This window comes from Caretta caretta, chromosome 13 (genome assembly GCF_965140235.1).
Source record: "Caretta caretta isolate rCarCar2 chromosome 13, rCarCar1.hap1, whole genome shotgun sequence".
In the NCBI taxonomy this organism is placed as follows: Eukaryota; Metazoa; Chordata; order Testudines; family Cheloniidae; genus Caretta; species Caretta caretta.
The window spans coordinates 26,361,564-26,385,568 of NC_134218.1; the positions used below are offsets into that span (position 1 = coordinate 26,361,564).

A 24,005-nucleotide genomic window follows, 5' to 3' on the forward strand; every position below is an offset into this window, starting at 1 on the left:
TCAGGCAAGATGCTAACCTGAAAATGCTTTCTGGGCATCCCCAGCGCGGGTGAGAGATCCCTTGGCACTTTGCCTGCATGCTCTCGCTCTCTGTGATAGTAATGCCACTGGGAGCTTGCAGCTTTCTCTTGCGCAATCCTGAATGACCCAGCTGCAGAGTGTCCAACCCAGATTGTTGCTCTTGATTGGGTCAGTTTAGGAGAGCGATCGAATGACTGATTCCAGATTCACCGTGTTTGGCTTGGCAGTGAAGTTAGAAGCGTAACTCCAGCCTCTTGCTTTGCAATTCGGTGCCGTGCTAGGAACTCTCCAAGCAAACAAACCAGGAGCAGGTGGTGTGTGGCACTGTCAGCTTTAGTGGGGTTGATCCCAGGCTCCCAGCTGCTCTCCAGATCCTGAAGGTCTCCTCTCCTCACACCCCTTGGAGGTAACTCCTGCAGCACTAGCCTCCAGATGATTTATAACCAGCAGAGGGATAGTGGGGCAGGGCAGATAGGGAGAGAAACCCACATTCTCTCCGCATACTCAGAGCACATGTGTTGGGTGAAATTCCCCTCATTCTTCTTGTCTCCTTCAAACACCCCCTCCAGGCACTGCAAAAGAGACACGTCGCAAGGTCCAGCACTCACAGCTGTGTAATCCTCAAAGTCCACAGGGTTACTACAGCCCCAAGGGCTGCAGCGTCACTACTGTGAGCTGTAGGGCTGGGAACGACCGCGGTACCAACCTAAAGTACTTTCGCCATGAGGTGCTTTGCTTTTCCATATGTAGCCCAGATAGCAGCAGGGCAAGCTACCCCTCCAGTGCCCATCAGCTCTCTCCTGTACATGCGTGGCCTCCATCACCACAGCATCTCATAATATTTAGCTAGCCCCGCAACACCCCTGGCAGCCTGAGGCACAGAGAGACTAAGTGACTTGCTCAAGGTCACGCAGGAAGTCTGTTGGGGTGCAGGGGCTTGAACCCAGACCTCCCAAATCCTACACTAGCACTCTAACCACTGAACCACCCTTCCTCTCACTGACCTGGAAGTGGGACCTGCCTTGGCCAGAGGAAGAGTAAGGATGAAAGATAATAATGGGGCATGGGGGGCAGTTAACCAGACCCTTCAGAACCTTGGAGGTTCAGCTGGGGCTTGGGTCAAAGCTTCAGAGGCAGGGGTGGGAAGGGATGGATATTATCTGAAGTTGTTCACTCATTATTAGGCCTATGGTGAAACAAGAGGCCTCTTAAGTGGTGCCCCCCCCTCTCCCGCCCTCTGCTTTTCTCACCTGGAAGGTCAATAATGAGCCATCCATCCTCTTCTTCCTCCTCAGAGACAAAGGGTTTGGGTTCCTCCAGGCCCTCGGGTGTGCTGCTGTCACTGAAGAAGAGGCTGGTGAGGCGTTGGAACATGGCTGGGGAATGGTTTCCAAGGTGAGCTTTGATGGGAAGAGAGAGGGAAAACCCAGTGTCCAGTGCCTGCCTCAGAGATGGAGATGGACGTTGCTGGTGGTGCCGGGTGGGAGAGTGACGCTTAAGAGTCCTGTCTGGGTGGGCGAGTCCTTCCGAAGGGCAGGAACCCCTTCCTTCCTAGCGAAAGCTTAGCTGAGTCTAGTTATGTATAGTGCAATCATGAGGTTCTTCACTTGGCTTCAGTGCAAAGGCCTGCAAAGAAAGGAGAAATTCATTCATGCCCTGTGGAAACCCAAAGCTTCCTGCATCACGAGGGATTCAGATGGGCTGCAGGGAGGAGGGAGAAGAAACCCTGATGTGGATCTCAAGGACAAGTCGCTGCAGCCCCTTGTTCTCTGATAGCATCACCCTTTTACCACCCAGACACCTCCTGCAATGCCGAGTTCACTCAGCGTTCCCCTTCCCCTCCCCGTGCCTCAAGCAATAACCTTCCCCTCACTCCCTTTTGCTTTTATTCATTTTGACCTATTTTCCTCGAAAGCAAACAAACCAGCCTAGTACTGATGCTCGCACAGAGTTTGCAAAGTGCAGTCTAGCTCTCTGGCACTATATAAGGAATAAGCGATGAGCAGACTGTAAGTCAGGAGACCTGGGTTCTAATACTCGCCACTGATCTGCTGTGTGACCTCGGGCAAGTCACTTTCCCTTGCTGTGCCTCAGTTCCCTCTGTAAAATGGGGCTGTTGACACTTGCCCATCTGTGAAAAGTGTTGTGAGATCTAGGGGTGAAAAGTATGATATCGTGGCAAATATTATCATTATGAAAAGCTAGGAATGGGCAAAGGGGCTGGACTGGACAAACACTCAAGAGTTCAGATGGTCACACGGAGCACATGATGCAGTCCTAACTGCAGAGCTGGGCTGGAAAACGCATGAGAACAGACTTTCCTGTATTATGTCAGTGCTGCTTCCTCTGTGCAGCAGCAGGAAGCCAAAAGGCAGTGAAAATGACCAGGCCACCCTCTATCCCTTTCCCCCACGGTGAGTTAACCAAACAAGGATTAAGGTTTGGTTCACAGCTACTGGGGGGGATAGTCACCTCTTGAGTCATGCACATCCTCGTGTCTTCCAACTGTGTGCTCCTACTTGGGTGAGAGTTGGAGGTGTTGGAGGGAGGGGGGTCCAATAAATCTTAATTACAGTGGTGGAAATTAGACCCTGAGCCACGTTCTGATCTCCATCCCCCTGGCATAAATCTGGAGCCTGTTGATTTCAATGGAGTTACTCCAGATTTACACAGCAGAATCTGTGGCAGCAGATGAAAAACTGGAAAGGGATTTGAAAGGACATAACGGCATGATCCTATTGGGAAGCTGATTAGAATTAGGTCTTGGGGTTTGGTCAACAGAATTCACCTCTTATCAAGAGGAAACAGACGAGACACTAAATATATACACCTGGAGCAGGCATCTACTGACAGGCAACTCCTGGCCTGTAAATCTCAGCCGGCAGGATTGTTAAACTGGCTGAATGTCTCTTTTGCAGACAGAGAAGTAGCTTCACACAAGGAAATAATAAATAGCAACTACAAATAGCCATGTTCTCCCCATTTTTCACTGAAATGTTTTGAGTCAGTCCACCAGTTCTGTCCAGCTCTAATAAATATTTAGACCTCAAAACACTTTGCAAAGCTGTGTATCATTATCCCCATTTTACAGCTGGGGAAACTGAGGCATAGAGCTGCTAAGTGACAGAAGTGAGAACAGACTTCCCAATTCCTAGTCCATTGCTCTCTCCACTGGATAGGCTGCTGCCCAAGAGCTAACTACCTCTACCAATGGCTGTGCTAAGGGATGAGGTCCCTGTGGTTGGATGGGGTGGGTTTTAATTTAATATTTATCTACCCTGGGAACAATGAGTAATGAAAGATTGCAGGAAAAGTGCTTCATTGCTCCATGCCCTCAAAGCAGCCCTTTCCCTGCTGGAGTGCAGAAAACATGGCATAGCCACTAATCTGACCACCCTCTTGCCCAGATTTTTCAGGCTGATATAAATTGGACCCACATCCAAGACACCCTGGGTTTGGAAAGAAAATGAACCAATGGGGTTTTGCAGAACCAAAAGCATGTGTGTGCTGGCCCATCTCCATTGCATTTGCATTCATACCTTGGACAGAAAGGAACAGTGTGGAAGAGGAAGCTGCCTCATTCAATGTCGGGGGGGAGGTGGGCCAAGGAGCTGGGGGAAGGGGGAGACTAAATACAGGTTGGCAGGGCTGAGTGAGAAACTGGGGCCTGGGGTGGGAGGGAAACTGGGAGTGGGAATCAGACAAGAAGGCTGGGTCTGGCTGGGCAAGGAGACTAGGCCTGGGAGCTGGGGAGATCAAAGAGAGAGCTTGGGGTGGGGTGGAGACGGAGACCGGATAAGGATCCAGAGGAAAGAGTCAGACTGCCTGGCACGGAGACTAGGACTGAGAACCTGTGGGGTGGAGGAAGGAGGGGTTGAGACGGATCTGCTGATGAGCTGGGGCACAGGGGGAGAAATGGGAGTGGCCGGGAGGAGGCACACTGAGATTGCAGGGTGAGACTGGGACCAGGAGCCTGTGGAGGTGGAGAACGTGGCGGGGGGAGATTGGAGGCCAGAGGAGGGAAAGAGAGCGATTGGACAAGGAACCAGGAAGGAAGAAAGGAACTGGGACTAGCTGGGCAAGGAGACTGGGGGCCAACTCTCCTCCCCAGGTTGGGAAAATTAACCAAGTCATGTGACCTGTGGGCCACCACACTGGATCAGGTCTCTGGTGGATAAGGAAGAGGCCTGGGCTACCAGATGGCTATAGAGAAGAAGAAGGTTTCTGTGGGTGAAGTTGAGGAGTTGCTGCTGGTGAGCAGGAAGACAGACCCTTGGGACGGAGAGGCTCTGCTAGCTAGACGCAGGGTGAGGACTCTTCCTTTTGAGCTTATTTTGTGAGTCTCTGCTGCTTGTGTAGGGCCAGGGGGAGCTGGAGTAGAGGAAGATAGAGGGGCCAGCTGGAAGAAGCTGGCCTGGAGCAGAGGACAGCCTCTGGTGGAGGGCTGTGGGATCCCTTGACTGGGGGAGGACCCCAGAAGGGAGACACATTTTGTTTTGATACCTCTGGCCTGTGTGGAGTATTTGAGGAGCTCTGAGTGAAGGGAAACTAAGGCAGGGGAGTTGCAGCACCTTCCCAGGCTATGAGGAGGTGACAGGAAATGCATAGGCAATGCCTGGCATTTCCTAGCTACTGCAATCTTGGCTATGCTACTTTAATACCACTCTTGTAATGCGGTTTTGTGCATGTAATTAGAATTCTGTATAGTAGTAAGAAGAAAATAACCCGACAAAAAGCCCATGAGCTAGTTCGCTACAGTGATGTTATAGTCAAGTTCTACAACGACCTTGGTGTGTAATACAAACCTTGTCATACATATTCTTCCCAAATCAATAAACTACGTAGCAGAATAGAGCAGAGTCTCGGCTACGCTATGAACAACTGAGACAAGGTCTGGCTCCTCTGGCAGAGCAAAGGGCCAGTTAATGTGTCCCAGGTGGCTGGGCAAGAACTGGCCTGCCATAAGCCGCCCCAATATGCCCCTGTGCCAAACCCTGGGATATTGTCTATTATGGTAGTGCCTTGAGACCAGCCATGATCAATGCCCCATTGTACTAGGACAAACAAAGTAGTCCCGTCCCTGCCCCAAGCAGCTTATCATTTAAATAAACAAGACAAAGGGGCTAGGGGAAAGGGTCTAATGCCCAAGCAGAGAGAAATGAGTGGTGGTTTGTCAATGTCCTGATGGAACTTGTGGGACTATCCTGGTGGTTTGGTTTTTTTTGCATGTGATGGTTTTAGGAGGAGACAAACTGAACGGAAAGACAAAAGAAGGTGAGAGAACAGCTTAGGAATGAGACTCGGCCAGGCCTGTAATGCTCCAGGGACTCTGGGGTGCACTACAGTCTATAGGCAGCTCAAGGACTGCGATAACTTAAACAGCTGGGGCTGCTCTCATTTATATCAGGGGTCATTTGAATCCTTTGAACACCACAGAGTTCAGAGGGTGTAAAGATGACTTAATGCCACCTTTCCCTCGCCTCTTCCCCGTGGCTGCATCTCCTGGGGGCACAGCATAGAATTGGCTCCTTCAGAACAACCTCTGACAACTCCATTACGTTAAAGGGGAGAGAAGGTCAAATAAACAGAGTTACACTCCAATGCTGAATACTTGAGTTTGTCTGTCTCTTTCTAGATCTGGGAGGAAGCATTGTCTAGTGATTACAGCATAGTGTTCAGAGCCAGGCAATCATTGTTCAGTTCCTGCCTCTAGCCCTGGGCAGGGCATTTCACCATATTATGCCTTGTTATCATCCCAATTTTACTGATGGGGAAACTAATTCTCTAACTTGGAGGGGGGGTGAGGTGAACTTTATTATTGTCAATAAAGATCTTGAAGACCTACAGAAGGGAGGTGTGACGTATTAATAGGAAAAAAACATTCAAATGAGACAAAAACAGGGATTAAAAGTTAATTTAAAACCACGTCGGGGCTAGATTTTGGGAAATTGAAGTTGCATCCACAAGACACAGTTCTGCATGTATTTCCCTGCTTTGCATGCATATGTTTGTGCAAGTGAGGACTCTAGCTTGAGAAGGTGGCTGTCATAGGGTGAGCTGCCCCTCAAAGGGAATTGGGGCCCTTGTGTTTGGGGTTCCCTGAATCCCGCATAGGAGTGGGGTCACGTGGCTGGGTCTGATGATCGGGCTGGATGCCGTTCTTGCTATTAAAAATGCTGCCTGGTCTAACCTCCCCCCCCCCCCCCATTTCTGTGGAGAGAGACCTGAGGGCAGAACGTGACGGGGGCTTAGCCAGGAAGGGTCTGGGGCAGACTTAGGGAAGTGTGGTGGGAAGAAGGCCTGAAGTAAACGCCAAAGAGGCCCCACCTGCGCAGTGTGGGAAGCAGACCTGAGGGGACAGTTGTGGGGATGGAAGACTTTGGAGTAGATGGCTGTTCCCTTATTTAGGGCCTCAGAGCTGGAGCCTGGTGTAGAGGGAGGGAGCAGACTCCCCTGCACCTTCAGTTGTGCCTCCTGGAGGGGTGAGTAGACAACGCTGGCCAAGGGTGGTGGACGGACTACAGGCCTAGGGAAAAGGCTGTGAGGGACCCCTGCCTGCAGAGTGACTTGTTGGAGCTTCTCATCCAGGGCTGAGGGACTGTTGAGGCAGGGGAGAGGGTGAGAAGGACTCTTGAGCAGAATGGCAGCCCAGCCCTGAGGCATGGGGAGTCCTCGCATTGAGAGGCCAAGGACTAAACCAGTGCCCCTCAGGTGATAGACATTTGGGTGTGAAGAGGGCCAGACAGACCACTGAGGCTATGACAGCAAGTGACAGAACTTGTTTCTATGCCTTGTGTGAACTCTCTTGTTCCTTGCGCCCCACCCCCACCCCCGCATCCCTGCGAAGGGGAGCTTATGAAATAACCAGAGATCCCAGTGCACCAACCCACCCATTCTGCCGAGGGAGATGGTGGACCTGAAGGGAAGTGGGTACTCTAAGCAGGTGAAGGTGAGGCACTGGCCCTTATCCCTTCTGAGGCAGAGTGACCTGAAAGCTGCTAACACAAAGATCTGGGGGACAGAAGTGGTAAATGGCTTGTGTAACCAGCCATCCCACAACAGCTTTGTGTAACACGCTGGCCTGATGGTGTCCCTGTCCCTTGCTAGTGTCTGGCCCCAGAACATGTTACTTACAGCCTGCCCTGCCTGCAAAGCAGCTCTTCAGAGCCTCTTCCTGAGCATGTGCAGCCAGAGTTGGGGCTGCAAGAGCAACTGGGCAGCAGCTCAGTGCTTTTCTCGTTCCACGCTTACCACCTCTCCTGCACAGTCAAACCCCAGGTGAGCTGTCCCTTCACCTGAGCAACCTCCACTACCACTGCATTGCCTCTCCTCTTAAGCAACCTGATTCAAAGACCACTGAGAGACTTCCATTGACCTTCATGGGCTCTGGATCAGGTCCGTAATGAGGTTCAGTGAACCGTGACTCTCCTACAAGCTGGCTTTCTAGCTCATGTGGTAGGGGCTGGAGTGTGTGGTGCTAAGGTTCTATATTTAAGGCTCACCAACAATGGAGAATCTGTGGCCATGGTTTGATATATTTGTACATTTATGGGGGGGGGGGTTATGGTACCAACCTGGACTGAGCTATTGCAGGGTGCAGTGCTTTCTTAGAGGTGGGTTGTTGGCCCACATGAAACCACCGAGCATGCAGTAAGTACCGGGGTAGTCTGAGATGAGCTAGATCTAGATGTAACAAGATTCCAGGATTCTGAGGTGCTCTGGTGCAGTAGGCTGGAAATTCTGCAGCACTTCATCTAAATATTTACAAACAGAGGCTTAATGTACTAAGCATGGAAATGAAGAAGGCAGGACCTCTTGTGTTAGTAAATTCAACTTGTTTTAGAGTAGCCTCATCTCTCTTTTAAAAAAAAAAAATCGAATGTGGATTTTTGTACACGGACTTCTAGGTCATTGTGGTGAATCTTGCAGGCTCGGAAAGATAATATTGCACCAGTTACACTCAGTTCACACTTTCAAGGCTTTCTTCTCAACTATGAGGGCTAGAAACATAACAAAGCTGAGAGACTGAAGCACAGCTCTCGGGCAAATGCTGTGGCCACAGGACCTTAGGCTGAGTCCCAGGTATAGACCCATGTATGCACACCTCTCCCAGGTACAGTAAATCAAGTAACATAGTGTACAGCAGACTACCTGACAAAGTAATGCATATTGAAAAATATAATCCCAACTATACATTTAAACCTGCTCCTCATCATTTTATAACAAACAAAAGGAAGTATTTTTTCACACAATGCAGAGTCAACCTGTGGAACTCCTTGCCAGAGGATGTTGTGAAGGCCAAGACTATAACAGGGTTCAAAAAAGAACTAGATAAGTTCATGGAGGATAGGTCCATCAATGGATAGCCAGGATGGGCAGGGATGGTGTCCCTAGCCTTTGTTTGCCAGAAGCTGGGAATGAGTGACAGGACGTGGATCACTTGGTGATTACCTGTTCCGCTCATTTCCTTTGAGGCACTTGGCATTGACCACTGTTGGAAGACAGGATACTGGGCGAGATGGATCTTTGGTCTGACCCAGTATGGCTATTCTTATGAAGGTCCAGCTGCCCGGTTAGAGCCACTTTCCATCTTCTCTGTGTGTCCGGACGGGATAGAGCTATGGGCCAGGATTTAGCCCACTGCACTCCGCTTCCTCTTATCTGCTGCAAAGGCCTGCTGTGCCCTAGTAGTACCAATCTCCAGTGCAGATGTAATTGCTTTGGGGGAGCCAGTTACAATATGGTTTCTCTGTTTGACATGGTTCCACTTTGGAGTATAGACTGGCCCTTAAATCTGCCCTGACCCCTGCCATAGGCTCTGGGCTACATTCCTTGGGAAGGCTAAGGTCTGGCATCCCTGTTTGTGGGCATTTGGTCTATAAACTCATTCTGGATGTAAAGCCACCTGACACTTTCCTGGTTTGTGTCAACACAAATGTTGACATTCAGCCTTCTGCAAATCTAGGGCTTTAAACCTCATCCTATTTAATAACCTGATAGACACCTTACAGCTCACACTTAACACAGAGGAACAGAAAATACTGCAGAGGCATGACGTGGTCATATGAACCACCTGAACTGCTGACCATGGAGCACTTGATCCCTGGTGCTGCAGTAAAGCTGAACTTTTTTGCATTCAACTATTTTAAAAAAGCATTCAGGAAGCTTTCCATTCACTGGCTACAAATGCCCTTCAGGCCTGGTCTCCAGATAGGGGCACGGCTTAAGCACAGTCTATTTAACTAGCACAATGGAGCACTTTAATGACTTGCTCCGTTGTTTATGAAAGGCTGGAGAACACTGTGTAACTGGCAGCATCAAAGCTAATCAATATGGCACGTAAACACCTTGTTGGGAATGGCTATGCAGGTGAGTGGAGAGGACACAAGAGATGGGTGGAACTCAGCTTTCAATTAGAAAAAAGTTGTGCTTCAAGTCTTACAGAATTTGAGAAACGGGGTTGTAGAGCTAGGGAAGAAGGAGGTTCGCATCACTCCGGTAACAATGTCATTCTCCCTATGAGAAGAGGGCCATCTTCTCTCATCTACAAAGCTGCTGGTATCTCCAACCATCACATGCCTGATTCTACATGTTTGGTCTACGTTAGTTCCTGATCTCAATACACATGCACTCAAGCTGTCCCTGTTCGAGTTCCTGTAGCAGCCCTCTGCATGTTACAAACCATTAGAGTGTCTCATTTAAATTGTGGAGTCCCTCCATGTACTGAGAAGAGGAGAATCCATATAACATTCCTTGGATGGAGCTCTATCCAGAATAGGCCCACTGACATGTACGGGATTACTCCCATGAGCTCATGCTGCAGGATCAGCCCCAGGATTAGCACTCTATGAGTTTACTCTGCAAATGCAGACAGTACGGTCCTTCAGAAGCGTGAATCTACCAATCCTATATAAGGGTATTGTGAGGCTGAGACAGAAAGTGCCAACCCAGCTTCGTACAGGGACTTAGCATTGGAGAACCCAGCTCTCATTCCCAGGCCAATGGAAGAACCACCATCTCGCTCTGGCAACCGTTCAGAAATAGATTAATACTTGACCCAGATGTCCCTGACTTGGTGTCTTCCTGGCTTTTCCCATCACTAGTGGCTGATCCCACAAACTCTTGCTGCCTTCGTAGGGTTTCCATGGAACAATGGCAAGATTCAGCCCAAAAAGAAACACTTCCTTGTTTACAATGAGCCATCTCCTGCCTCTTAAACCCGTCAGTCAAGTGTCTGCTGGTGCTTTATATGGACATGATGGGGCATAATGAAAGCCCAGAGAGTGCAGCACTGTGAGGGAGGCAATCATGATGACCACATACAGAGGCACATGGCATTGGTAGGTGAGCTGAGCAGAGGCTGCAGGAAGAGCAAAGGCTGGTTCAGCAGTGAACGCATTGGTCCATGAGTCAGGAGAGCTGGGTTCTGTGCAACCTTGGGCAAGTCACTTATTGCTGAGTCCTCCAAAGGGGGGGGAGATTCTGGGGGAGCAGCTCAGGTGTTGGGTGTTAAGACACAGTTTGGGCTTGATGTGCAGAGGTTCTCAGCATCTTTAGCTCCCACTGACTTGAAGAGCTGTGGGTGCTCCACAGCTCTGCAAACCACCTCCCAGGGGGCACAAGCTGAGCACTCAGGAACTCAGATGCCCCAAATCAATGGCCACTTCTGAAAATATTGGCATAACCCCCCTGCCCCACACACACATATCCCCATCTGTAAAGCAGGGGCGAGGGGGAAGAAGTGACCGCCCTCTCAAGAGTGAAACCTGCACCAGAACAGGCCTCAGCATGGGGCGGGGGGTAAGCAGTGACTTGTTGCTTGTATGGGCCCTCTGCTCTGGGATGAATTCCCCCTCCACTCCCCATGTCTGAAGCTGGAGGTCACTAGATAACTGCAGAGCACTGTTCTGGATCAGAAGTGACAGTTGTTGACAGCTCAGATCAGCAATGACGGGGGCTGGGAGGAAAGGATGTTGGTGAGTGAAATGACTCTTCTCTGAGTCTCTGAGTGCCTGAGTCTCTTTAAAACCTGCTCTATCCCAGCCTTTGAAATTGCTTACAATGAGCCCAGCTGGGCCCTTATTAAGGGCCGTGAAGGATTTTAAGCCCGTAGTCCAGTCAGCAACTCCCTCCTGACACCATTACTTAGTGACCCTGGAAAAGGCGATGGAGGGAGGAGCTGTGTTCGTGCCATGGTGTGGACTGGGCTGGAAGTAGCAACTTGGGTAACGCAGTTGGCACCTGTCCGGAGCACAGAACTCCTCTGAAGGGCATAGGGAGGGTTGGAATAGGATCTGTGGTTCACATTAAAGAGAGGCCTTGGCTACCAACTTCCTGAGCAGAGTGGGATGCAACTGAACGTGGCTCTCCCACAGTGCTTGGCCTGGCTGGGGGAGAAGGGGAAGCCATTTCCATGAGAGGTAAGGAACTGACCCATTCTGACCTGATGCAGACGACAGAGGCTGTTCATGGTGGGCTCCTGTGGACTTCAGAGCTGGCACATAACCAGCCCTTGAAAGGGAACATGCCAAGCTGCTCAGGGTGGAAATAAGACCAACCTATTGCATTTTGGCTTGTGAGCCTCCACGCTTCTGAGTGGACTAGACTGATGCTGGACTCCTATGAATCCAGCTTGTTCATGAGACTGGCTCCTTCCAACCAAAGAGTGGTGGAAAAATCCAGCACCCTTTGTCTGTTCTTATAGGTGTCCCCATAGTGGTTCTGCAGTGTGAACATTGGCATGGGGGGCAGGGTGTCTAGAACATTGCCTCTGATTACACCCCAGTGCCCTCACACTGGCCCCAGAAAGTCTAAGAGCTTAACGCTGAGTCAGTTGCTAGCACTGTCAGTTCAGGCAGTTGTTCCTTTAACCAGGCTTCAACGCTACCGGCATTTATCCACCTTCAGAGGAGCCACCTACTTTGGGTTGCTGGTTCCTTGCTTTGGAGCGCACACAGACTTAGAGCCTGATCCAAAGCCTCTGAAATCAATGGGAGTCTTCCCCTGACTTCTAGGGGCGTGTGGCAGACCCCTGCTGCCGCCTGGGTATGATCTTGCACCATTAACATCAATGGGCAAAGGGTCAGGCCCCAAAAGAGGCTTGACTTAAGAGGGCTCTCCCCTTCTTGGGACAGGCCTGTAGCACTCCTGCTTCCAGTCAGGAGATCAGAGGGGCAGCTGCCAGCCCCCTGGTGAGTCCATGGGACACAGGCAGGTCCAAGCAGTCCAGCCACAGTATTTTAGTAAGTTGCAGGGTGTAGGAGGCAGGACGAAATAAAGCTTGTAAGCTGCTCCCTGGACTCTTGTTTTTGTGATGTGTGGCATTGGTCCAATCTGCTACACTCCAGAGGCAGATAGCTCCACATGCCCTGGGTCTAATATCACATTGCTGAGTGTCTATTGAATAATTTGTTTTAAACTGAGTTTACTCTATATCCTGCATTATACCTGCTTTCCCAGCCTTCACCCCACTCCTTCCTTCTGCTCCTACCATGGGGCGTCCTTCCTAGCTAGTGTTTGGTTTTCTTTCACTCCTCTCTCTTTCCCTCCGTCTAGCTCAGTGCAGGGAAAGAGGGAAGTGCATCTTTCTTCAGGACCTCCCCTAAAAATGTCTCATTCTCTTCTCCTTTCCTATTTAGCCCCTCAGTCTTTCCCATCCAGCCACCTCTCCTCACTCTGGTTCCCTTTCTCCTTTGGCTCTTTCCTCAGTGGCTCCTGGCTGCTCCTCAGCATGGCTCCGCATCCACACACCCAGGGAAAGGAGCAGTGGCTCCTCAACTCCTCCTCCACATGCAGTGGCTACAGCAGCCAGCAAAGTGAAGGAGGCCCTGCCAGAGTGGGAGGGAGGCTGAGTGGACCAAGGACACAGCCTGGAAGCATCTTGCCCACCAGCAAGAGATGTCTGTAGTTAGTCTGAGAACGGTGATCTGCATGCTATCCCCTGTCCAGCTCCTTCATGCAGAGCTGGGTTGAGGCACAAGGCTGTGCAGAGTGCCATGGAGTCAGGCAATGTCTGACTCCCGGCTTTCAGGTGAAAGGAGAAAACGACTAGTTCTCATGGAGGCGAAGACAAGCCTGAAAACACAACCTGAGCGTAACTGATGTAGAGCTGCCTGCTTGACTGCGCTGGAAGCCTGGAAAAAAGCTCTGAGGTGTGTCCTACCCTATGTGTCTCCACGGTGTTGATTTCAGAGGTGCTGCTCTAAGGAGCCCTAACAACGCTGCCCCAGCAGAGAATGAGGTGAGTGGTATTGGGGTTTTTCCAGGGGTCCCTTGTTGCCACCACTCCATCCTGGCTGTACTAGGTTGGTATTTGCCGGAGCCCTCACACACCACACAGGCCTCTGGGTGGCTGGGGCACAAATTCCCCCTCCTTCCTGACAGACCCGAACTCCCTGATGCCTGGGTGGTCCAGGGAGACCCAGCAGGCCCCCAAAGGAGATGATGTGGCAACCTGCCCACCCCATCCCACCAACCCATCAGATGGCTTGCGAGTAGGAGCCCAAACAGGGGTGTGGCAAGGGGTGTACCTAGGATGCCAGATTGCTTTAATCCAACCCTGCTTTAGGGCTTGTTTACACATACACGTTGCAGTAGAGCTTGATGACTACTCTATCTAATGCTTCTCCCATGGGTGTAGGTGTTCCACCTCCCTGAGAAGCGATAGCTATGTCAATGGGCAGTGCCCACCTGGTGACGTACCACTGCCTACATAGGGAGTTTGGTCAGTATAGTTGTGTCCCTTGTGGGGTGAGGGAGTGGACGTAGTTATACTGACAAAAGTGTGCAGGGTAGACCAAGCATAGTGCAGCTTGCTTTTGCAGCAGGAGGATCTAAGGTCCCATCAACAGCAGCATTGGAAGATCTAAGTGATCATTCCTGAGTTGCCATGGTTTTGTTACAATGGCTTAATGCGGGTGGCTCCTCTTTACAGCATGGCAGGTACTAGATTCCATCAGCAAGTCATCTGAAGGCTCATGAATATGTCTACGTTTGCTAAAGGCACATGTTGCGAAGAGCAGAAGTCAGTTGAATTTTACCATGGAACTGTGCCCCGCCTTCTAGCAATATAGCACTGAAACTTTATCATGTCTTTTTGCATGTCCTCTGTCATGTGAGCAAGTTGTACAGAAAGTTTAGAACTAACACAGCCCAATCTGTGGCCCGATGTGAACGTAGGGTTGCCAGTTTAGGTTGGATGTATTCCTGGAGGCTTCATCACATGATAATCTTTCATTCCTGGAGACTCCAGGACAATCCTGGAGGATTGGCAACCCTAGTGATGGATAGATGTGTGTGAGAGAATGAGAGAGAATTCTCTCTCTCTCTATCACTCCAATTAAATTGCCCTCTAAATCTTAAGATTTTTCCTTCTAATTAACAAAACTGATCAGGAGAGAAGATCTAAAACAAATATGTTGAAAGGCTTGGTTAAGGGTTATGGGCCAGATCCTCAGTTGGTTTAAGCAGGATGAGGACCTGGTCATATGCCTTCTATCAATTGTCACAGGTTCGGTGTTTTGTTGACTATACAACAGAAGGTAACTGTTGGTTGCTTAGGTTCTTTTCTGCTTATGTTGCTGGCTGTTTATCTTGAGCCGCCTTAACTGTTAAACAACATGGTGTTTGTACACGAGTATACTTCTAAGTCCAAACTGATCCCTGGTGTAACTCCATTACTTTCAGAGGTGTTACACCGGGGTTGAATTTGGTTGATAACCAGGGCCACGGGGGTTGCTGTGTCCTTAAATTGCACTGCTTGTGAAAATGGCCTAAGTTATAAGGTCACTGACAATCTTTTAGGCCTACACGTGGACTTCCCTTGGCAGTTGTCCCATATTGAATTGCAGCCATAGGTTATTTTTTTTAACTGATGTTTGCTGCAGAACAACATGCAAACTTAACGTCTAGCCCATTCTGCAATCTACTGCACACTGACTGGTCCTGCAAGAGGAAGACGGGGATGGAGAGCTAGGTCGAGTCTGTGAAGAGGAAGAGTCTGGTGGTCCTCTACGAGTTAATTTACAAGGGCCCTACTTCTGCAAAGCACAGAAGCATGTTCATTGGCTTCAGCAGAACTTAAACATGGGCTGAAGCATTTTGCTAAATAGGGATGGGCTTGAGCATATTCGTAAAGCTTAGCAGGTGCTTAAGTACATTGCTGAATCGGGGCCCAAAGTAGGAGGCAGTCTTTTGTCTTATAATTTACAGCCATGTGAAATGCGTCTAAAATCAGTCCATCACTGGAATAAAAACAAAATGCACTTGGATACCATGGTGAAGGGGCAATCTTGTCCAGGTTTTTGTAAGATGCAACACAGCTCTACATGGCCTCTCTGGAAACACCAGACGAATAGCCCAAAGCATTCTGGTTTAAAGAACCTAGGAGTTTTCTGAGATCCTAGAACAGAAGAGTGTTTGAAAGCACAGACCTTCTCTTTTGTTGCTCTAAAGTCTGCATTTTGCTCAGAGATTTGCCCCCCAAGATAGCAAGTTTCTTGCCTGTGTGAATTTTAGGGCTGAGTTATAAATTAGGCCATCTGAGTATATAATGGAAATCTCATTCCCCCCTCCCCCCCCCCAAAAAAAAACAACCCCACAAAAAAAACCCCAACACTCTAGAATATAGACTTTAACTGATGCTCAACCTTCCTCCAAGCAGGGAAGTGGTATCTCTATTTCTCAGTTTGTGGGGTAGGGGGGGGAACAAGGCACAGATAGGTTAAGTTGGATGTCCAAAGTTACACAGTGAGTTTGGCAGAGTCGGACACTAAAATTCTTGGTTCCCGGACCACTGCTTTAGCCACTATCTAAGGCTCTATATTCCTGAAGCTATTACCTTTGCCAGCTAGGCAGCTACAATTAGGTCTAGTAGGCCCCAAAATTGCTTTTTCTTATCCGTTGTTAAAGGCCATGGAACGATGTCTTAAGTGTTTAATAATTATCAGTAGCCCAGTGCTTGCCATGAGCAACCCTACAATAACAAACCTGTGTAGGCAATCATGTTTCTGAGCAATCCTGGAACAACAAACCAGTCAGCGTGTCCAGTGGAAGACCGATTTCAGTAAGGGCACAAGGGGTTCTTACTAATGGGAATGCAGACTCTGGGCCAAATCTCCAGCTGTTGTAAATCAGTATAGTGCCACTGACTTCAATGGAGCTCTCCTGACTTAAACCAGCTGATGAATTGGCCCCCATGGTATTAACTGTAGACTGGCTTGACGGGGGGTCTTGCTAGTGTGCAATAAGTGGTTGTGTGAGGATAGTCACCAGGCCTGGCTCAAGGCAAAAGGGAAAGTGGGGTGGCCTTTGGCTTATTCTTATGGAACCTGCCCATACTGACACCAACTAAGCAACACCCTCAGAAATTGCTGTCGACTGGTTCCCCCTTTGGGGAAGATGGGATAGCAGTAACATGCTACTTGTGTCTTAAAGTGACTGTGCCCCGCCTCGCTCCCTCACCATGTGTTTTATTCTGAACCACTGGATGCTAAAGAAAGAGCAGCAAATTGTTTCCTCAGTTTGTCTGTAAAGGGGCCTTAAAAACCCTGGTGATGCACCTGGTGGAGGGGATTCTGAGTGCTGCACTTTTCCAAGCTAGAGTTTAACACTTAAGTCCTCCAACTTGCTCCTTTCCCCCATAGAGTCAGGGAATCCCCCCTGGTGAGTAGGTCTCAGCTCCTTGCCTGAAGGAATTAAACCCATATGGTTTGTTACAATTACCTGAGCCTAAAGCAAAATAAACACAAGGAGAGAAGATGGAGCACTAGTACGGCCACTTCTACACACACAAGGTTTGTCTTCACTGCAAAGTAAACCTGGGAGTTGCTGCTGAGCCCTCCTCCTTCCCCACACGCCATCCTCTCGCCCAGGTTTGGTGGTGCTTTTGGCCCAGCTGGAGCTGTAAACTAAAACCTAGGTGCTGCTTTCACTTAGGCTGGTAACTGGATCACCTAGCATTGAGGACACAAATTAAATCACTTAAGTTATGATTGTCCTCCAGAGCCTTCCACAATTCCACCTGGGCCCAGGCAAACAGACTAGTTATCTGACAATTCACCAGGAATTCAGCTGCTAAGCTTATTGTAGTGCAAAGGGGATATGCCCCCAGACAAGCCCATCGAGAGAAATCTGGGGCCCACTTTCCCCACTTTATTTACACAGACCTGAGATGTTCGGGGGGGGGGGCTGTTTAGTTTGGGGCCCTAGTAAAGTTGTCCCCCTTTCATCAGCCCTGTCCCCAGGAGTCCTAATGACACATGGGGGGAGTGCAGTACTGGTAACCTGGGTAGAACCTGGCAGTATGGCTGCTCACACCTAAGCTCAGTTAACCAGGTGCCAGCCATCAGGGTTACTTCTGCAGTGAAGACATGCCCACCGTGAGCAGACTAGTTACTACTTTATTGGTGAGCAGGTTCCTTTCATTTCCTGCTCCCTACCCCCATCTATGAACCTCCACAATGAATGGAAGGGGGAAGTAGTTAACAAAAGGCACTTTCAGCAACAGGTTCCGCTTTATGTGAAGACCTCCTGAGTGGCCTGCCAATCTTACATAGTGTAATCCAGGGGATGCCCTACAAGATAATGCAGAATGACTTGGGTGGCTCAGTTGCCTAGGGATCAGGTTTGAAATGCCCTGGAATCTCAGGTTTGGGCTTTCAGAGGCAACCTTCCAAGGCAGAGAAACTGAATTCCATCTAGTTGATGATCTCTTAAGTGAAACCTCAAACTGAGGTCCTTATCTCTCCTGCACAGAGAGATAAGAGCCTGAAAGACCTGTCATAAGAGATAGGGTTGCTTGGGTGTCCTTGGCCAAAACAGCGGGGTTTTTTTGTTTGTTTTTTTTTAACTCCTATTGCAACATCAGGCATAGCTGATGCCAAGCTTGGTCATTCAAGGTTGACTGTAAAGAATGCACAAGGGTCATGCTTAGTGAAGGACGCTTCCGGGCATGTTTGTGTCATGTGTGATTCTTGCACTTTTGCCAGTACAGCCCACCAGTGGTGCAAGTAGGGTAGTGCAGTTTGCTGTACCAATAAGTTATTTACAGCCGGTACGGCGTACCGGAAAGACAAGGAGCAGCAGAACATAGGGCTGCCGGGTGGGGCTTCCACACAGCTGTGTCTCCTGAGTCCTGTCCGGGATCTGTACAGCAGCCCCACCAGAGGAGCTACTGGCGTGCGGCCACCCAGCAGTCCCACGTTCTGCTCCTTCGGCCCGCGGTTCCCAGGAGAGGCCTGCGGTTCAGGGCGATCCTGGGAACCGCAGCGGCGAAAGGAGCAGAACCCCATGCCGGCAGCTCCTCTGGCACAGCTGTACCCCTTCCCCTCCCCCCGAGCCCTGTCCTCCGGCGGGGCTGCTGTACAGACCCCGGACAGGACTCAGAAGATGCAGCTGCATAGCAGGGCTGGGGATGGTATAGCCGTGCCAGAGGAGCTGCCAGAGTGGGGCTCGGTTGCCAGTATGGCTGAAAAAAATACTCTCTTCTGTCAAAGGGAGCTGGTTTTCAGCTCTTCTGCTGTCTGGGTTTTTATCGCAGTTGTGGAGACGCTGCTGGGTCCTGTCTACACTAAGTTGCATCTGTTGTAACTAGGTCCCCAGAGTCCGTTCTTGTAATGTAGATGGCCTTAGATGCTTTGTCCACTCCAGTGTTCAGAGTAACGACAGTCTCTTGTCTCCAAATAGATATGCAGGAATCAGTTCACCCACCGGTGAAATGCAGCTAATTCTGGGGTACAACATGGTTTAACAGCATTTGGCAACTGCAAAACCTACATCCATCTAACTGAAATTAAAGGTGGGTGTGTGGAAACTTCCCTAAAAGGGGACACACTTTTTGGCATATTGTGGGAGATGCAGTCATATCACTGAGGCCAGCATACAGAGGAGAATGGGAGAATGAACTACAACTTCCAAGAGGCACTATGATGGCATTCCTAAATGGACAGTTCCAATTTTTGACTTTTGATTGGGAAAAAAAGTCAAACTTTTTCCACAGGGGAAAGACTCCTCCCCTAATTCTTTCCAACCAGTTCTAGTGTTTAGCACAGTGTAAAAGACAGTGATAAACTCCCCACAAACTCTTCCCTCTTAACAGAACTCCACAGCTGCTTTGTGGAGCACTGTGTAGGGCACCCAGGGAAAACTCCTCCAAGAAACCGCACAGGTTTGCAGACTCCTGTAGGCTTGGGACAGCATCCCATCACTTGGCTAGGTGAGCAGTCCGGCCTTGGCCCTGCCTGTGCATCGCTTCCTCGAGTCTAGGAGCAAAGTGTCATAGTGTGAAGTAGGGACTGGAGTACATAAATCTACTCCCCCTTCCCAGCTGCAAAGGAAGCTAGCCATGGAGTGACAGTTCAGACTATCTGTGGATGACCCTGGGTAGGGGACATCTGCTCACAGTCTGACAGTTAAGGGTGAATGGACAAAATCTTTGTTGTGTTTGGGCTGGAGAGAGAGGGGGGAAAAAACCAAACACAGATGGGGCTGGTGCCACCAAGTTCTGTGTGATACAAGGTGCCATCTGTGAGACATCGACCTCAAGCCTCAGAGCGGCAACTCACTGTATGCAGAAGAAACACCCCATTCTCCCCTGTATACGAGCAAGTACAATCACTGTGGTACAACATTTTGGCTGACACTTGGTTTTGGCTGGGGCTCCGGAGGCGGGAGACTGTTATTGTGGTCTCAAGGCACAAGATACGACCTGACCTACCTTAACCCTTATCTGCCCTCAAAGGATTATAAATTCCTCTGGGTTTTTCTTCTCTCCACGTGCCACTCTGCTAATCCCATGCAGAATTTTCCACAGTTTTGTATAGGTTGTTCTCCAGTCAGTACTGCCTTTTCCCTTGGTTGGCCCTTACCCTTAAGACTGACTCAGGAACTGGCAGCAAAGGAAGGTGGGCCAACTGGAGTGGCCCCAACAGAAGGAAGAGGACCAGTCAGAATTCTGAATCCTGGCCCGTCCTCGGTTTCCAGCACCAAGAGGCTACCTCTTCCCTGCCACAGCAATTCCCAGTGGCCGGACCCATCGCGGAAAATAAGCAGTCTTCAAATGACACCCCCTGAAGGTTAAACTTGCTTCTTAAGGGTTACGTTTGTCATCACTCTTCTGAAAACTCTAACCATTCCATATTTTTAAGCACTTAAACAGATTCAGATAAGAGCTTGTTTATAGGCTTTATTTTTTCCCATAGATCTGCATACATAATTAGCTTTGTTTTGTGAATCACTGTCTCTGCAAATAGCCCTAGAAGCTAAGAATAGGAGAAAGGAATGGCAACAAAGACCTATGATGCATAGGAATGCTGCTGAAGCTAGGAGTGGGAGTCTGTTTCTTCATAGCTAACAGGGGCAGCAGATTTCAAATCGCAGGCTGTAATACTATTCAGAAAATGGCACCAGGATCCCAGAAACTTTCCATAAATACTACACAGCAGGACAGGGACTGACGACAAACACTACATTCTTCCGAAGCTGAGCTAAGAATACCCCGTACAGTCGTCAGTATAATGCATTGGAGGCACCAATCGAGTGCATGCCTATGATGCTCTTGGGAAATGCTGTTTTCAGCTATGTCTACAAAAAAAGACACACAAATAATTCTTCCCTTTGGTGCCTATAATCGTCCTATTCTTGGAGATCAAAATGCTATGCCATGAAAGAACATCTTGGGATTGTGACATTTAACTAGAACAGGATTCTTAAGCAGATGGTTTTGGGAACTATATTAACCCCATAGCTGTTCAAGACCACACCTGTGTTTTATGTGCTTGAGTAATCGCCCTCACCCGTAGGTCAGCAGCAGCACTTGAGCATGGGACCTTTGATGCCATGGCACACACCTCTAAACACCACTAGCTAAAGGAAAAACTCCATTATATGGCAACAGCAGTAAGGCTAATAGCCGCTGAAGGGGGATGCAATACATACTTTACGTTTATTGCTCTAGCAAACAAGATAGGGTGAGGAGCTCTATGCCGCCTTCCAGCATTGTGGTCACCCAGACAGTAATAAGTTTTTTGGACGGGTGAGTGACATATCAATATCTTCATTAGCATCAGTCTTCACAGCAAAGGGTGGGGGAGAAGACCTTGTTCCTGGGCTCGTAAGTTTTCAGAGCAGCTTTGCAAGGCTGGGTTAGTGCATTTAGTCCATCATTATTTAAAAAATCTCTGCAGCTCAACCTCAGTGTCCATAAGTGGCTGCCAACTAACAGTGAACTAAATCCACTAATGCATTTCCCAAAGGGAACTTTATCCATGTTAATTGATGCCCAAAGTTAGCCAATTTCAGGATTAGGATCTATGTAGAGCCATCGACTCCAGTGGCATGTCACTTGGGCTCAAGGGTCAGTCTGTGAAGATTGAATTCAGGCTCGGGGCCTTATCAGTTATTAAATGCTGAAGAGATGCTCTGAAGTTGGGAAATCTAATATGAAGAAAAATGTTTTTTATCAGTAAGTTTTACATTCAGTGGAGAAGACCACTTTTGCTTTGATCGCTCACATACTGTGGACCAAGACACTCTGGCATTGTGCAGGAGAACCAGAAAAATGAAACTATTGAGTTTTTCCCCAAGCTGAGTGAAATGCAGAACGCAAACAAACATCATACATGAGTTTTATAGCTATTTCAAGTGACAAAATAACCACTCTAAATAACTTGTGGTGGAGGGAAAGAAAGGTGTGGGGGGTTTTTCACCCTCCCCAGAAATGTCATGCTTGGCAGCATCCCTTTAAGAATCCTGTCCCAACACCTCGCTGAAGTTGATAGGTTTTGTTCTGTCACTGAAGTGGGCACAGGGGTATTCTCACCCTTGTGGGTGAGAAGTTGAGGGAAGTACAAACCCTGGGCACACAAATACACCGCAACTCCCACAGTGAAAACAGCTTTGCTGAAAGCAACACCCAATGGGTCAAATTTGTCCCTGATATAAATCCACTGGAGTCAGTGGCACTTCACGGAGGATAAATTTAATTCATTACATGCTGTATGCAGAGAAAAGTCAACAGTGGACTTCAAGTTATTACCCAGAAGTCTGGGGTTTCTTCAACAGGCTGGGATAGAGACTGGGAGTGGATGTGTCATTACACAAAGTAAAATTATTTCCCCATGTTTATTCCCCCCACCCCCACCCCCGACTGTTCCTCAGACGTTCTTGTCAACTGTTGGAAATGGCCCAACTTGATTATCACTACAAAAGGTCCCCCCCACCCCACCCCCCGCTCTCCTGCCGGTAATAGCTCACCTTAAGTGATCGCTCTCCTTACAGTGTGTATGGTAACACCCATTGTTTCATGTTCTCTGTGTATATTAATCTCCCCACTGTATTTTCCACAGTATGCATCCGATGAAGTGAGCTGTAGCTCACGAAAGCTTATGCTCAAATAAATTGGTTAGTCTCTAAGGTGCCACAAGTACTCCTTTTCTTTTTGCGAATACAGACTAACACGGCTGCTACTCTGAAACCTGTCATTATGCAAGACACTGAATTTAGCCGTATGGAGTGGAAATCTATCAACTTCATGAAAAAACTCGTACAGATACAGACAGACATCCTCTTCCTTTCCAAATGCAAACAGATGGACATCATACCAAAAGGACTGAAGGTAAAAAATCCATTACAATCTACATACCACACAGACTATGCTGACAGCTTGTGCCACAAGCTCTCAAAGAAACTGAGGAACCACATGATCAACATCCTCTACAGCAAACAGGGAAAGTTTAAGAATGAGCTCTCAAAACTGGATACTCTCAGAAAAAAACAACCTTCCACACAAACTTCCTCATGGCTGGACTTTACAAAAACTAGACAAGCCATTTACAACACACACTTTGCTTCTCTACAAAAGAAAAAGGACACTAAGCTCTCTAAACTACTACATGCCACAAGGGGCCACAACAGTGGCTCCCTTAACCCACCCAGCAATATTGTTAATCTATCCAACTATACTCTTCGCCCAGCAGAAGAATCTGTCCTATCTCAGGGCCTCTCCTTCTGCCCCTCCACCCCCACGAACATGATACAGTTCTGTGGTGACCTAGAATCCTATTTTCGACGTCTCTGACTCAAGGAATATTTCCAACACACCTCTGAACAACATACTAACCCACAGAGACCTTCCTACCAAGACTACAAAAAGAAGGATTCTGGGTGGACTCCTCCTGAAGGTCAAAACAACAGACTGGACTTCTACATAGAGTGCTTCCGCTGACGTGCACGGGCTGAAATTGTGGAAAAACAGCATCACTTGCCCCATATTCTCAGCCGTGCAGAACACAATGCCATCCACGGCCTCAGAAACAACTCTGACATCATAATCAAAAAGGCTGACAAAGGAGGTGCTGTCGTCATCATGAATAGGTTGGAATATGAACAAGAGGCTGCTCGGCAGCTCTCCAACACTTTTTACAAGCCATTACCCTCTGATTCCGCTGAGGGTTACCAAAAGAAACGACACCATTTGCTCAAGAAACTTCCTGAAAAAGCACAAGAACAAATTCACACAGACACACCCCTGGAACCCCAAGCAGGGGTATTCTATCTGCTACCCAAGATCCATAAACCTGGAAATCCTGGACGCCCCATCATCTCAGGCATTGGCACCCTGACAGCAGGATTGTCTGGCTATGTAGACTCCCTCCTCAGGCCCTACGCTACCAGCACTCCCAGCTATCTTCGAGACACCACTGACTTCCTGAGGAAACTACAATCCATCGGTGATCTTCCTGATAACACCATCCTGGCCACTATGGATGTAGAAGCCCTCTACACCAACATTCCACACAAAGATGGACTACAAGCTGTCAGGAACAGTATCCCCAATAATGTCACAGCAAACCCGGTGGCTGAACTTTGTGACTTTGTCCTCACCCATAACTATTTCACATTTGGGGACAATTTATACCTTCAAATCAGCGGCACTGCTATGGGTACCCGCATGGCCCCACAGTATGCCAACATTTTTATGGCTGACT

At 48.8% G+C, this 24,005-nt stretch overlaps 1 protein-coding gene across 3 annotated transcripts in view; it reads right to left on the bottom strand.

The window, feature by feature from the left end:
* Positions 1-24,005, bottom strand: part of TP53INP2 (tumor protein p53 inducible nuclear protein 2) — a 56,748-nt gene that overhangs the window by 26,566 nt on the left and 6,177 nt on the right. For 2 of the 3 annotated variants that reach the window (XM_048820721.2, XM_075118833.1), the window contains exon 2: positions 1,272-1,647. In XM_048820721.2, coding sequence (XP_048676678.1) covers positions 1,272-1,395 — 124 coding nt within the window. In that variant the 5' untranslated portion in view covers positions 1,396-1,647. Of the gene's footprint in view, positions 1-1,271; positions 1,648-7,595; positions 7,713-24,005 lie in introns of those variants that run through there. The other variant, XM_075118832.1, reaches the window with a different exon arrangement.